Raw genomic sequence first — 16,138 nt, 5'->3', positions numbered from 1 at the left:
CATCTGCTGCTGTTGGTCCACTGTATTGTATCCAGTCCAGAGTCATCTATTTGGATATTTTAGAGCACTTTGTAGTTTGTGCTACTGTATGTTTACAAGCGGTATGGAGATGCTTATTTGTTTTCCAGCAGGACTTGGCACCTGCCCACAGTGCCCACTACTAGTAATGTAATGGTGTACTGACCATGGTATTACTGTACATAACTGACCAGCCAACTGGATGTTGTATTGTCAAGAGCAAGGTGTGAGACACTGGATTCAACAATACAAATGATCTTACAGCTGCTATCAAAGGTTGAAGATGACTATGAAAACCTGCAAAACCTGTGTGTGTGTATTATTATGAACATATATAAGGCAAAGCCTAGTCGTGTAACAGAAAGGCTGCATTCTGCAGTAACCTAGCAACACACACACACACACACACACACACACACACGTGTGCACTCGCACACAAACAAAAGAGCAGCTCAAATATTGTTTATTTTGATATCAGATTACAACACACACACACACACACACACACACACACACACACACAAACATATCAGATTACAGCAGGCTTAGATATAAACGGATTTCGACAGTCAACATGAGATTCAACATGAGATTGGTTTACACATGACACACACACATGCATGCTATCATGCGCGCACACACACAGCTGTTTGTATTGTATTTGGGTTGATCAAGGAAGTTGACTTATTAACTCCGTATGCTTACTGCACATGCTTATTTGTTTTGTACCAATGTTTGTTGATAATTATTTGTTCAACAAATTGCTAAATAATCACACACTGTGGAACAACAGTGTTCCAAAGTACAGTTAGTTCGTTTTTTAAACGGATAGCTGATCTTCCTCTCTTCCTTCCTACTACACTCTTCCTACTCCTGCTTCTTCCCCATTCATTCTTTTTCCACTTAAACATCGTATTCTTTTTTTTCACTGCATTTGATTGTAGATCACCTCGCCTATTATGACATGCCCAGGATCAGGAGACTAGGATTCATGTGTGGAGAAATACACAGAATGCATATGGTATTTTTGTCCAGATGTCCCTTCATGTCTGCTCATGTCTCTCATCCCTCCTTTTCCTTTGTCGTTAACGCTTTAGGATGTCACCGAGTCTCGCCCCGCGCGTCAGTACAAGAACTTCCAGATCGAGGTGAGTCCGGAGGGCTTCAAGCTGCACGGCACCAAGACGGTGCTACCCTCGCTCCCGCAGCTACTGGAGCACCTGACTGGGCAGAGTCTCCGAGCAGACAACCTCAGTTTCAAGATGCTACGCTGCTGTCCTCCACAGCCCAGAGGTAGGTTAACATATAGGTAGACATAAATAGAAATGTGTGCATAGATGCTTGAAAAAAAATCAGCTTGCAGAGCTTTATTTAAGCATACAGCTGACACTGGATGTTTTTCTGTTAGGCCATAAGGAATTGGAGCGTAAGAGAAACAAATTGTCTCGAATGCAGTGGTAGGCTTATCAATGTCCCCCAGCAATTATCTATCGTACATTAGGAAAGCAGGAAAAAGAAACTGTAACATTATATCAAACAAACGGATAGAAACAAAAATATTTTCCAATAATTAATCATACTATAAACGAGCGAATGTCTGTCTGTCTGTCTGTCTGTCTGTCTGTCTGTCTGTCTGTCTGTCTGTCTGTCTGTCTGTCAGAAACAAACACTTATCTCCTCATTGCCTGCACCAATCGCTCCCACTTTTCACACAGGCATTGACCATAATAATATGGAGGTCTTAACCTCCATTTTTCCAATAAGATTAATAATGAATTTATTAGTGAATAAAAACCCGTTTATTTGTCCGTGGTCTATCTCCGACCGAGCCACACTATTAGCACACATCTCTCCATGCCAAAATAAATCTGCACGCTCCCACAATCCAGCTAGGCTACTTTTTACCGACGCAACTGTCGTATTTACTGTACAGATATTGTTTTTACATCACCCATTTATATGAAATAATAATCCAACCGCAACCAGGGCGCAGTACCCCCCGCGGCCACCAGGGGGGTACTGAACAACTCATCTCCCCGCAAATCACGTGTCACCAGTGTCACCAGTGAAATGCATGTTGGGACGGACACAGACCCACACTGTACATTTGGGAATACCTGTGCCACAGCCCATACTTTCTGTGCTGCATGTCAAACTGGGGTCTTTCATACTTTTCAAATGGGGGTCTGTGGGCTAATAAGTGTACATTTTACAGTCCTTGCCATGAAAACATTTCCCTACCATGCATTTATACAAATATTTTCATGTTATAGTGCTGTTTTTATTCACACAAAAAAGACACAAATATATTATACAAGTTAAAATGAAGACCAATTAAATATATTTATGGGGGGCAATAGTCCATACACGGGTAAGGACTATGTATATTAATACAATAAACAAGCAAAAGGGCATTGCCTGACCATGGATCACACCAAAGGACCTGCAACATGACTGAGGAACACGTTCCACTTCAAATCATATTTATCCAACTGATTATTCATGTTAAAGGATAACCTCTCCAAAGCAGCCACAATACCAATTGTATCAATGGTATACTTATGATTGTACTGCAGCATTTAACACATTACCCACACTGAACATCATTTGCTGCTCATATATTCAGAACGGGTAAGGACTAGTAATAATAATTAAGGAAAAGACTCTCTGTTCCAATTGATCTCAACTAGCACACGGACATTGACCATTATTGTGAAGTTGCCCAAACGGCCAAGGCAGTCAATTGCAGTTTAAGGGTCTTTATTTTCCCCCAAAACTCCTCCACCAAAGTCCAGCACAGATTCATCAGTGCAAAAACAGGAAAATAGCAATAATAATACTGAAAAATGACAAACACTACTGAACAAAACCCAACTGGATAAGAGCTCTCTTCAGGCTGTACCTTGATCACACAAGGCCCTGTAGCTCTCCCTCAGGGATGTTACCTGTGTTACTGATCACACAAGGCCCTGTAGCTCTCCCTCAGGGATGTTACCTGTGTTACTGATCACACAAGGCCCTGTAGCTCTCCCTCAGGGATGTTACCTGTGTTACTGATCACACAAGGCCCTGTAGTTCTCCCTCAGGGATGTTACTGTGTTACTGATCACACAAGGCCCTGTAGCTCTCCCTCAGGGATGTTACCTGTGTTACTGATCACACAAGGCCCTGTAGCTCTCCCTCAGGGATGTTACCTGTGTTACTGATCACACAAGGCCCTGTAGCTCTCCCTCAGGGATGTTACCCGTGTCATCGCCCACTTCTAACTAACTAGCCTGTCCATGGCCTGCAGCCTCCTTTAAATAGGAGTGGATCCTACCCCTGGGCACAGACTCAATTAGCACATTTCTTCTCAAATACCGTGTATTACCAAATAACAGCCCATGCTCAAATAGCCTCCCACTACCTAATAACGGCCCAGGTTCTGACACCATTTTGCGTAATAACCGCCTCGTTCAAATAACCACCCTCGTCCATACTGTATAAGCGCCCATGGGCCGTTATTTGCAAACTTAATCAACCTCAGCCCTCATTTATATTATTATATGCGTGTTCACCGTGTTGAGTTTGCAGATCTCCGCACCCCACTCACCTCACAACAGTGCAACACCAGTCCTCCACATCCATAAAATAAATCTAGGCTATAGTTTCACAAGTGCCTGCAGCCTATGCACAACCAATTGTTTTAATTCAAAGTGGTATATATTCTGTGAAATGTTTATTGTCATCCATGTATCTACAAGCTCCAAGTGTTGCATGACAGTGCTTTGTGAGCTTGCAGATCATCCATTTTCGGTGCACGGCGTGCGCCAGCGCCACTCACCATGAATTCAAGCAGAGCCAGCCAGCCAGGTCCTCACAAGTATAGTACTATAAAACACCGCCACCATGAAGTCCTCATAGCGCAACAAAATAGTTGATATTTAAATCGTGCTATACTCGGGCAATCTTCAACCGATTGTTCTAATTCCAAATGGCCTATAATCCGTGAAGTGTAAATTTTCATTGGGTGTATAATTCATGTTTTTTTTATATGCTTTTATTAAATTATATGGAGTGAGATGCTAACATCGGCATATAATGCTCAAGCCAGTTCACATGCACTGCATGGCTCTGCTTGACATTACTTTTTCTATCGCCTGTAACCTGTGGGATTTAGCCACTTGACTACACACAGTACTACAGTAGGCTATGTGTAGTGTAGGCCTATAAATTATGGTTTTAACCCTAACCCTAAAAACAGTAGTAATAATAATAAATAATAAACAGGGCTCCGTGCTGCAGAGCTTCACAGGTTACCACTGCCTGTCTAGCGCCACAGCGCCGGGCTAACCTGAGCCCGCCCTCTCCCCCTCTCTCTCTCTCTCTCTCTCTCTCTCACACTTACACTCACACTCACACTCACACTCTCTCACTCTCTCACACACACACACACACACACACACACACACAGATATGGGTGATCGCTGATCGGATAGGCTATACACTATACAGCAACTGGCCTAATCATTATGATTGACTACTATTGGTATGTCTGTAAACCTCGTCCTTCCAGTCGCTTTGTAGCAAAGAGTAGCAAGCGCTGGTTTGTTTTGGGAAACAGCAAAACGCAAAATGTCTTTTTCAAGAAGAAGAAGAAGCTGTGAGTCGGCTGTCAGAACTCAGCAGCACCAGTGCCCGCACGGTTCACAGTTCACACCACTGCAGCAACACTGACACGTTCAGCGGAGTGAATGCTGTCTCTGTGCCGTCTGTGGAGAGCCATGAGCCGCGACTCCCGGAGGGGCAGCAACACCGCCGGGTAAACTGACTGACTCGAGACTTGAGAAAAAGACGTCCAAAAGTCGTTCTGTGTATAGGCTCATTGGTAAAAGTATACTAAATAACTCATTTTTAGACAGACCATCTGGGAAATAAATAAAGAGAGAGAGAGAGAGATTATGCAACAGTTTACCCTAAAACTTACACGTCAACTCAATGTCATTGTAACGAGGATTTTCGAGCGAAAAAATATATTTTTTTCAATTTCATTTATAGGAAATATGACTCTAAATGTGACACCAAAATAGTAGCATAAGTTGCTATGCTACTACGGCCACCAAGCCCGGCGAGCCTGCATAGAAGTCGATGGAGAAAGCTTGTCACACTGACGTCAGAATCATGATAGCATTGTTTGATAGCAGTTCTTAGCTCCCGAGGGGCGTGTCAGCGGACCTTTAAGAGCGTCATAAACATGCGCCCGTCCTGCGCTGGAAGTAGCAGATCTACAAGTTATCTACCGGTCGCAATGCACAGCGCTTTGGGCTTGTACATCTGTGTTTTTCCCGCAGTTAGTTGAAAGGCAGAGCACAAACGAAACTGTCAACACAGAGCGCTCTCTCAGCAGCAGTCAGCACAGAGACGCCTGTATGACTCACGGAGCGAAGTTGATATAATAACGCCATAACGCGGTTGACACACACAGTAATTATAGCGCCGTTATGGAATGGGAAATGTAAAGTGTTAGGTTACAAATTATTTCAAATGGTAGTTTCGTTATGTAACGTAACGCGATGTAAGGGCGTTAGTCACAACACTGATTATTATATGTTGTTTTGTACAGTATACTTGTAAACTCTTTACTGTATGTACTGTACTGTAGCTTTGTTTTTTTTTGTATTATGATTACGGTAATACCAGTTCCAGACAATATTTGCACTACATGTTACTGTATGTTTGTATGTTACTGTATGTTTATACTGAAACCAAATAATGGCCTTGTGCAGGCCGGTGCAAAAATAAATAACAGCCTTCTGCAAATAACGGCCCGGCTCCTTATAAACGCCCGGGGTCCGAATCGATTTTGCATATTAACAGCCCGGGCTACTATTTGGTAATATACGGTACACAAATATAAATACTTCCATAAATAACACCTTAAATTAAACGTAACCTAAACATCATCAATAGATAGATAGATAGATTCTTTATTTCTGTGTCATGCACCAAAGGCGCCCAGCCCACATGGACTTACAGGACACACCATAACATTGCTTCAATATTGCATTGTGTAAAAGAAAAAAAATTACACAAACAAAACATTCTGCCTCATTTCCCACGATTTGCATAAAAAGTCTGCCAAAGCAAAAATACCCCTCCCAAAACAAAACTCCAGCTTCTCATAGTCCTCCAACCAGAAAAAGCCAGCACAGATGGTTGTCATCTTACAAAACAATACATGTCTTAACTCTTCATATAAAGGGCAGTAAAACAAAAAATGAATTTCATTTTCAATTTCTTTCAAATCACACACTAGACACACTCTGTCCTCCTCAGGAGTACCAATGAATCTACCCGTTTCTAAAGCTAATGGTAAGGTCCCAAAGGTCAATAATGTGTTACAATTAAACAAGTATAAATCAGAATGAAAACTCAATGACAATTACTCGAAGCATAAGAAGAATCAAGGGAAATGCCACCAGCAGTGCAGGAGAGACAACTAACCAATCGGTGATTACAATTTCAATAAAGTTTAAAACAATAGTCCTGGCATGTTTCATGTGTGTTTGTATATAGGGCACGGGTTGCCCCGTGAATTATCATATGCACAAAATGACAAAGCTACACTACCTTGGCTTACACACACACACACACACACACACACACACACACACACACACACACACACACACACACACACACACACACACACAATTGTATTGTAAAGTTGAGAACGAGGTGAGCCGGCTGCAGAGAAAGTGTGTGTGTGTGTGTGTGTGTGTGTGTGTGTGTGTGTGTGTGTGTGTGTGTCACAAATAGACCACCTGCAGTGAGACACTGGAGCACCTACAGAGTCTCTCAAGGTGGTGATTACATGTGCATGGAGCTGCGGGTGTGCATATTCTCCTCCGTCGTAGCAATCTGTCTTTTGGCTTTGTTTGTGTGAGTCTGGCTGTACGTGAGAGCGAGAGACACACACTGTGGAAGGGAGGAAAAGAGAGTAGTAGATGTGGGTTTCCGGACCCAAAGTACCACACTGCTGTTTACTTCACACAGGGAGCAGTGAGCAGAGCTACGGTGTTGAGATCAGAGCTACGGTGTTGAGATCAGAGCTAAGGTGTTGAGAGCAGAGTTAAGGTGTTGAGATCAGAGCTAACATGTTGATCAGAGCTAAGAAATATATTATGGAAGATGTGCAGACTGATGCAGACGTTAAGTGTTAAGCATGAAATGTTACATATTATAAACGTGATATAACACAGCATCATGTCATGTTCTTGCTTCAGATCTGTAGTGAAGGCAGTCTTCTTCTGAAACCACAATATGCTGTCTTCGTTACTTACAACATTACTTCCTATACACCAACAGACACACAAATTCACCATTTCACTACATCCTCCCACGCAAGATTCATATACCTGTCGAGCTGATGTAAACATTAGTCAGAAACAGCATGTCAGCTTGACCTACATAAATAACCACAATCTGCTGTGGCTCATGCTAAACCGCAATGGGGTGGTGTGTCACCCATCAGGTAAAATGCACAATCCATTTGATTCACAATTTACTTCACTCTGTGAAAGCATTTAAAATGTGTTGTCTATATGTGTTCCAGAGGTGTCTAACCTCCTGTTGGCGACTAAGGACCGAGCTCAGGTGCCCCAGAGGTCCATGCAGGGCAGCCAGCTCAGCTTCCACCGCATTCTCAAGGAGGAGATTGAACAGGTACAGGAACAGGTGTTTCCATTTCCAACAATCCATCAGTTTGTCCTTGCGGCCTGACACATTTACAGACTACTGCTTAGCCAGATACACAGGCCGGTTGCAAGCTGTTGGAAACAAAAACAGGGCAGCGGCGGCACTGGTTACGAAATACTGCATCTGCACCATTTAATACAAGGCACACTAAACTGCGCTTTATTGGGCTGTTCCACAGCTCTCTAGAATCCAGAGTTGCGTGTTACTACTCAACGGTGTCACCGCTTTCTGTGACACTGTGGAAGAGGATCAAACTGAGAACCAATGGTTCTTTTCTACTTTGTTCATTCATTCAGCAGAGAAAATGACACCTGCGTGTAAACAATAAAAAAAACAGAAGGAATAAACACTGTAATATAATAATGGATGGAGTCCTCCTCATACCATGATATAACGACACTGTAAAGTCTCTTTTATAGGAATCTTAAATGAGCCATAAGCATTGTGTGTGTGCTCATGTTCCGGGTGTGTGTTGAAGGGAGAGCATCTGGGTGAAGGAACCAAAACCAACGTCCATGCCGGAACGCTGAAGGTCAAGAGTGAGGAGGACGAGGATTCCGCTTACAGCCCCTTCCAGGAGGTCAAGGTCGTCCTCAAGGTCCTGGGCCCCAGTCACAGAGATATTTCTTTGGTGAGACACACACCAAAATACACACGTCACTGAAATCACATTTTGAGATAATGTATATGGGATGCACGATTAATCGGTAGCATAATCGGAATAGACCATATCGGCCATAAAAATGCCGTATCGGAACAGTTTCAAAATAATTCAGAATAATTCAGATTATTTAATCGGTTTTCACCAGCAAAAAAAAGGAAAAATCTAAATATAATTCAATAGTCATTCAGTTGTGAAAACAGACACTTGGAAAAGAGTATATGCTATTTATTAATTGTTTGAATACTTTATTAACAGGCTTTGGGCCAAGCCCCTAGGGCCTAGGCTTGTTTCCATTGTGAATCGGTATCGGCAGATATGACCCTGCAAATAATCGGATATCGGTCATAATTTCATAATCGTACACCCCTTATCTATATATATATATGCGCGCGTGCTCATGGATGACATTGTTTTTGTAGACGCAGATATTGAGAGAGACTACCTTCAGAGAGAGATTGACTTTCAGCATGTTGTTAAAATCAAAACATTGTTTAAATGTATGATTTAAAAATAATACTGATGTATGATATGTCATGTATGACATGGACGCATTGCACATCCTATGCAGCTAACTGTTTGCAGTCAGCATGCTATTTCCTCATCAAGTTAATATGTTTGTCCAATGTCTTCATGCTGCAAGCTTGCAAGCCTATCCGCAACCCAAGCACACAACGTATGTTAACCCACGTAAACCATATTTACATTGTTGTACAGTATGTGAAATAGGGACAATAACTGATAGCTGACTCAAAATGTGTTGCAACTGTGAGCTTATAGATCTGCTATAATGTTCGCCTATTACGACATCAGTAGTATAGGGGTGCTAGGGTTCATGTGGTTAACAGGGCTTTTGAAACCATTTAAATGTTTATTGTCCTGTCCCCCTACATTTACAAGCTTTAAAAGTATATTTCTCCTCAGCATTAGGTAGCATTCTAATTAGGAAGCCAATACTTTATTCTATTGTAATGATTCAAAATGTACAGTAGAGCAGTTTGCATAGTATGGAAACAGACAACAGATAAATGTGTTTTATGATTTAATGATGTTGTTCAATGATCATGAAAAATTACATGTGTAATAATAAATGGAAGAAGGGCATCCCTATGGGTCAGTTCAAACGGGTACGTAGGATCTGCAGCTCAGATCAATCATTCACTACACATGCAAATGACCTCCAAAATCGTTTTTGAACAACGTGGGTACCGAGATGAATGGATCAAACCTGCCATAGACAAATTCAGTGAATGTACCGAATTAGATTGTCTTAAAACAAAGGAGAAGACTGATAAAGCCCAACAAATTAACTGTTAAACACAGTATTCTCCATTAGGTAGACAATTCGAAGCAACGATCAGAAAGCACTGGCATATCTTGAGGTCAGATCCCACCCTAGGAAGAACCTTCTCTGCCCCTCCTCGCATAGTTTACAAAAGACCACCAAATCTTAAGAACCTCTTGGTCAGGTCACATCTACGTCAGGAGACACCCACACATTTTTTGTCTGATATTCCAGATGGTAATAATTACGAGTGTGGCAGATGTGCACAATGTGGTTTCACATCAAAATGTCATACATTTAATCACCCCACTACAGGAAAGACTTTCAAAGTCAAGGGCATTATCAGCTGTACGACAAATAATGTAGTCTATATGATTGATTGATTGATTCTTTATTGCAGACTCAGGGGAATCCATATCACAGTACAGAACAGCAACACAATAGATAAAAAGATAATAATATAGAAAGAAATATACAAAAATATAAAAATATATATACAAAAGTTCGCCAATAGTTCCACAGTCTGGAGGAGAACCTGACAGAACTACGTATAGGGTTAGTGATGACATTAATGATGTCATTTACTGACTCAGATACCCTACACATGAATTTATACATAAGATTGCGTAGCACAGCAGAGCAGGTGGGAACCCCAACAGGCCAACACTGACAAACATTTGACTTGCACTGGAGCTTCTTGGAGCTCTCAGAAGCAGCCTCATACAGTCATTGTATGCCACTGTCAATCGTCTGAAACTGGCCTGCTTGTAGCGGCACCACAGGTGGGCGGTGTACAGGGGTGTACAAAAGGATTTAAAAAGTGAGATCTTCACCGGTACTGAGCACATTACCGGAGCTACATTTTCTACACAGCATGTTTCCTTGTGCATACAGCATCCGACGCTGTCTAAATATATCCTTGTCATCAGAGAGGTCATCCGAGATGATGTGGCCCAAATATTGTATCTCACTGCAGACACTAAGGATAGAGCCAGAGAGATAAAAGTCAGGAAAGGTTAAATGTCTGTCTTCCCTGCTACGGACAATCATAATCTTGCTCTTTTTTGCATTATATTTAATGTCAAAGTCAGCACCGTACTGTGAGCATGCACTCAGCAGCTGTTGAAGGCCAGCACTATATGGACTAAAGATAACCAAATCATCTGCGTACATAAGGTGATTAATTAGCAGGTTTCCAACCCACAAGCATTTCATTCCGTAGATAAATCATCCATATAGACGTTAAAAAGAAAAGGGGATAAAATCCCACCCTGCCTGACGCCATTGTTTACCCCAAAAGGAGCAGAGGTTGACCTCCCCCATTTTACTCTCATCGTCTGGTGAGCATACCAGAAGACTAGGATTCTGACTAGGAAGTTAGGGACCCCTCTTTGCGATAGTTTATAAAAAAGTTTATCATGATTGATGCGATCAAAAGCTCTGCTTAAGTGCCTACTTAACTTGCCTACATAGGCAATACTCTAAGACCCCTTAAAACCAGAATTTGCAGAACATAGGAGTGACATAAGAAAGAAAGATTTGTCCTGTAAAAAAATCCTGTAGCCCTACATTTCCACCAAGCCCAACATTGTATTTCCTCCTTGAGGTATATTGGTATTGAAAGGGTCCAACTGCCACCTAAGGGTGGAGACATTGATGTTCTACTCCTGCAGCGTGAAACTTTTTGGATGTCAACCGGCCTCAATACTGTTAATAAGGGCTTGAATGAGTCTTTCCACATCAGACCATTCCTACAGTTATATAATTGTACATTTATTATGAGTCTCTCAATCCAGTATACCTTTGAGTATATTTGTGGTGAATTTATCCCCCTTTTTACTTGAGGGTATTTAACTTGATTTTAACTCTTGCAGTAGTACAGTGTGCATGCCCTACACTTTATTATGTTTAGGTACTAGGGCTGTCCCCGACTAAGGATTTGTATAGTCGACTGATAGATGAATAAATTAGCTGTTAGTCGACTAATAGTCGACTAAGCAAAAAAAAAAAGAAAATAAAACTGTGCGATTCAAGTCACAGGCAGTGGCACATTGCCACACAGGCAGACACACTCCAGATGCACATTGGAGATTTGAACAGTCAGAATGTTCAAATGTGTTTATGTCCCCCACAGACCTAGTGGAATAATACAATATTTTTGTATATTTTTGTAAATATTGTATTTTTATATACATTTTTTTTTTTTTTTTTTTTTTTTTGCTCAGTCGACTAAGAGGTGGTCAGTCGACTGAGACCCGTTCCGATCGATTAGTCGACTATTCGACTAATCGAGGTCAGCCCTATTAGGTACTCACCTGTTACTATTTGTATCTCACATGTTCTCTTCTCTATTTGTAGGTTGTCGGATGATGTACTCTGATGGAGTGCCCCTCCTGAAGAACTACTAGTCCTCATCCTCATTTGTTCTCAGCATCGGACACAATTGGTGATAATTAAAGTAATGGTCTCAGCTTCCTTACTAGGAGCTTTGGGACTTTATCTATTTTATTTTCAACACCAAATGATAAATAAATGAGTCATCTGGAATTTCAAATTACATTTTTGTTATCCATGACAATCTTTTTGTGTCCTATCCTGAAATCAGTCCGTGTATTATTGTGCTTAAATATTGCTTATTGTGTACACATTCTGTACCTGTATTTTTGTATATTTAAACCTGTCATGTTTATTATTATTATTGTGACATTGGAAACTGGTTAATTGGTTTGGGCTTAGGTGGCATTAGTCACCACCCATCGTTAGAGCCAATCAGTTGTACCCCTGTATAAAGGTGCACACCCATTCCATGTCACATTATTCCTGAAGAAGATCCTAAGGTCAAATAAACCAGTGGAGCTGAGTTTTTCATACCAGTGTTGCGGACTTTATTTTTTCCTCTAATAATAAACCCTTTTGAATTATCTCTGTCTCTGTTCCCAGGCATTCTTTGAGACGGCCAGTATGATGCGTCAGGTGTCCCACAAACACATAGTGCTTCTATATGGAGTATGTGTTCATCTCCAGGAGAGTAAGTACAGCCAGCAGTCACAGTTTTTGTACGTTTTGGTTTTGGTTATGTACTAATGTGTCTGTTTGTGTACGTGTGGACCAGATATCATGGTTGAGGAGATGGTTCAGTTTGGAACACTAGATGTGTTTATGCGGAACCAGAAGAGTCAGCTCAGCACGCTGTGGAAGTTCCAGGTGGCCAAGCAGCTGGCCTCAGCTCTCAGCTACTTGGTGAGTGTCAGAGAAGACTGGAACTTCAGTCACAGTTTGTCATACGACCGGAAATGACAGACTCACCGAATTTTAAATGAGAGAGACAAACTGTCCTTTTCGGTGAACACCGCGATTGGATGACCAAGTTGGGCTGACATGCAAACTAATGCACACACACGCGCACACACACACACACACACACACACACACACACACACACACACACGTACACACACACACTCCACATTTTATGCATGTGCCTACAAAGACGAAGAAACACAGTACACTGTATGCATGCACAATTAACAAACACTCATGAACTCACATACTGTCTATACATTCTTCTTTCTGTTAACCCCCCCCCCCACACACACACACACACACACCAACGCAGTATTGCATTCACATCATACATATAACCACAATCCAACTTCCATTGTTCTTCTCTCTGTGTGTGTGTGCGCAGGAGGACAAGAAGCTGGTCCATGGCTTTGTGTGCGCCAAGAACATCTTGTTGGCCAGGGAAGGACTGGCTGCTGAGGAGGGAGGGCCCTTCATCAAGCTCAGTGACCCGGGCATACCCATCACTGTACTCAGCAGAGAGGGTCAGAAAAACACTCAACATGGAAACATAAAACAAACCGCGATCAGGGGCATGCTGTCTAAATCTACAAATTCAACTTGACACAGATTTCATAAATTGGAATCATCCTGTCACTGGAGTTGGTTACATTTTCCCTCTGTGAGCATGATTTGGTAATAGATGCGTGGGGGAGGGGGGGAGGGCTGGGGGGTTCAGGGAAGACAACTCGGATGAAGGTCAGTTCTCAGATTGCACGATTCCCCTCAAGCGTCCGCCTCGTGTTTCTGTTTGTCCATTAGAGGCCGGTGTTGCGTGATAATAATGCCAAGTGGTTATTGTCGCTGTCGGCTTGGAAACCCTGTATGTCCAAAACAGGTTCAGGCAATTGAAAACGACCTTTGTTCCAATGTATCCAATCGATGCATTGCTTAAATATTGACAAAACCCACAGATAGAATGATCCTTTTTAACTTTCAAACGGTGCGATGATGCATTGCGAGCCTGTAGATCAGCTATTGTTGCTACTTTTGCCTAACACTCTTGTATGATGAAGTATGGCATTGATTTATTGAAAAATACAGGCGAAATATAGAGATAAAAGGTTTCTTCTTGACGGCAATGTTATACTGTAAGGATGGATGAACGGACCACTAGCGCAAACTGGAAATGTCTCTGTGTTATTGCCCAGCACTCTGCCTCTGTCCATCCCCCACCCGTCACCCAGACCATTCGATCAGTATTCCGGTCAGGACCAGTAATTCTCGTACAAAGTTATATAATAAAACGTACTGTGGCTTATAGTGAAGGACAGACTGTTAAATGCTCTGCTGTCCAGCAAGAACCCCCCCACCCCTTGGGATTACTCCATCTCTCCTCTCTTCCCAGCATCGCCTTCATCTCTCTCCATCTCTCTTTGACATAGTCTTTCTCTAACTCTAATCCATTTTTTACTTCCTTATAAGTTTACACTCTGAGCTCTTGATTCTCTCTCTCTCTCTCTCTCTCTCTCTGTTGGGGTTTTCGTGGCCAGTCAGACAATCTGTCAGTCAACAGGTCTGCCTGTGTTTACTTCCAGGCACAGTGCTGTATTCTATTCCTGTTAGTTGGGGCTTTGTGGGAAGATCTTGGCTCACAGCCGGAGGCATCAAGCTTCTGCTGTTATTTCATTTCAGTGTGCATTGCATAAATCTTATTTTATATATTTATTTCAAATTGTGCCCATACAATAGATATGCAACATAATTGCATTTTATTCCTATTTTAAAAAGCATAATTTGGTAGTTATTTTTTTTATAACCACGTTAGCATTGCAGTTCAACTGGTAGATGTGTATTTTGGACTGAATCTACTCTAGAGAGTAGACTATAAACTGTAACAGCCCCCAAGTCACGTGGCAGAGTAGATGCAGTGTTTCCCATAACCACATCACCATAAAGCACTGGAGGACAGGAAATGGTCTTTGTTAACCACTGATCACATTAGTTGCAACGGCACTCATAAATACGTAAAAACATTGCACTTGTATCCCATAGTAACTCTCCAGATTGCTGTTATTTCAATTCTTTATTTAGTTTTTAGCCTAAAAGGGAATCAAGAATGTTGTATTGGTATCAGGCAAATGGCAATATTCCCCTTATTGACTTCCAGCAGCAAATAAGGTGACATTCACTGATGGCAGTGGCCAATGTTTCTCTGTGACGCATCAATTTTGTGCTGGCTATGTTGAATGTTGATTATCTGCACTCTACGTAGCTGCATATTTGGAATTGTTCTTTTTTTATAATGATATATATTTTTTTCCCAGGGGGATAACAAAAACAAAATAAACATTGTTATCTTATACATCGATATTGGCCCATATTTTCCATATCAGTTCATCCCTATTTGAATTTATATAATATTTCTAAGAAACTGGCATATTTTTATCAGTCTGAGCTTGTGTCTCCTCAAATATGCTTACTGTACTCGTACAAGAGTGTTGTCCGATGCAGAAAATAGTGGATTAAAAGGCTCACAGTGCGCCATGGATCCGACACGTACATGAACTAATATGAGATTTTCTGACGGTGAGTTTTCCTGGCTCTGCAGAGCGTGTGGGCCGAATCCCCTGGATCGCTCCAGAGTGTGTGAAGAACGTGAACAATCTGAGCATCGCAGCTGACAAGTGGGGCTTCGGGACCACCATGTGGGAGATCTGCTACAACGGAGAGGAACCCCTCAAGGACAAGAAACTCACTGAGGTACACTCTTTACTATCGCGTCTTCTCAACTTTAATCTCACACTCTTTCACTATCTACCTTCAGCAGCCTCTGTATTCCTTCCCACAGCTCAACTCTCCTCTCTCCATACCAACCGTCTGCATTAAATGCTTTTTTAATGTATAAAATGGGGTATTCCACTAGTGAATCCACTAGTCGACCTTGTTTGTACTAGTTGACTAGTACTAATTTTTAAATAAATTTAAAAATGGGTTATGGGACTATATAGTTATAGTCACCAATGTACTTTTTTTTACTAGTCGACTAGGCAACTAGTCAACTAGTAAAAATGACTAGAAGTGAATGCCCTAGTATTTACCAAATAAAAGGTTTAACCACTTAAGCCCTATTTCATACTTTCACAAATATTCAA

General features: G+C 41.6%; 2 protein-coding genes across 6 annotated transcripts in view; both read left to right on the top strand.

Annotated features, from left to right (window-relative positions):
* Positions 1 to 16,138, top strand: part of lurap1 (leucine rich adaptor protein 1) — a 435,521-nt gene that overhangs the window by 235,028 nt on the left and 184,355 nt on the right. The window lies entirely within an intron of this gene.
* jak1 (Janus kinase 1) overlaps positions 1 to 16,138 on the top strand; it is a 48,882-nt gene that overhangs the window by 20,940 nt on the left and 11,804 nt on the right. For all 5 annotated transcript variants that reach the window (XR_014569381.1, XM_083767301.1, XM_083767298.1 and 2 more), the window contains 7 exons: positions 1,116 to 1,311; positions 7,613 to 7,722; positions 8,234 to 8,386; positions 12,642 to 12,729; positions 12,814 to 12,941; positions 13,390 to 13,528; positions 15,595 to 15,746. Coding sequence is in view for 4 of the 5 variants with exons in the window: in XM_083767301.1 (XP_083623427.1) it covers positions 1,116 to 1,311; positions 7,613 to 7,722; positions 8,234 to 8,386; positions 12,642 to 12,729; positions 12,814 to 12,941; positions 13,390 to 13,528; positions 15,595 to 15,746 (966 nt within the window). In the remaining variant the exon portion in view is untranslated. The remainder of the gene's footprint in view (positions 1 to 1,115; positions 1,312 to 7,612; positions 7,723 to 8,233; positions 8,387 to 12,641; positions 12,730 to 12,813; positions 12,942 to 13,389; positions 13,529 to 15,594; positions 15,747 to 16,138) is intronic.

Source organism: Protomyctophum parallelum (assembly GCF_964188405.1).
Source record: "Protomyctophum parallelum genome assembly, chromosome: 6".
NCBI lineage: Eukaryota > Metazoa > Chordata > Actinopteri > Myctophiformes > Myctophidae > Protomyctophum > Protomyctophum parallelum.
The sequence above is the reverse complement of the archived record's forward strand: the minus strand, read 5'-3'. Positions and strand labels throughout refer to the sequence as shown.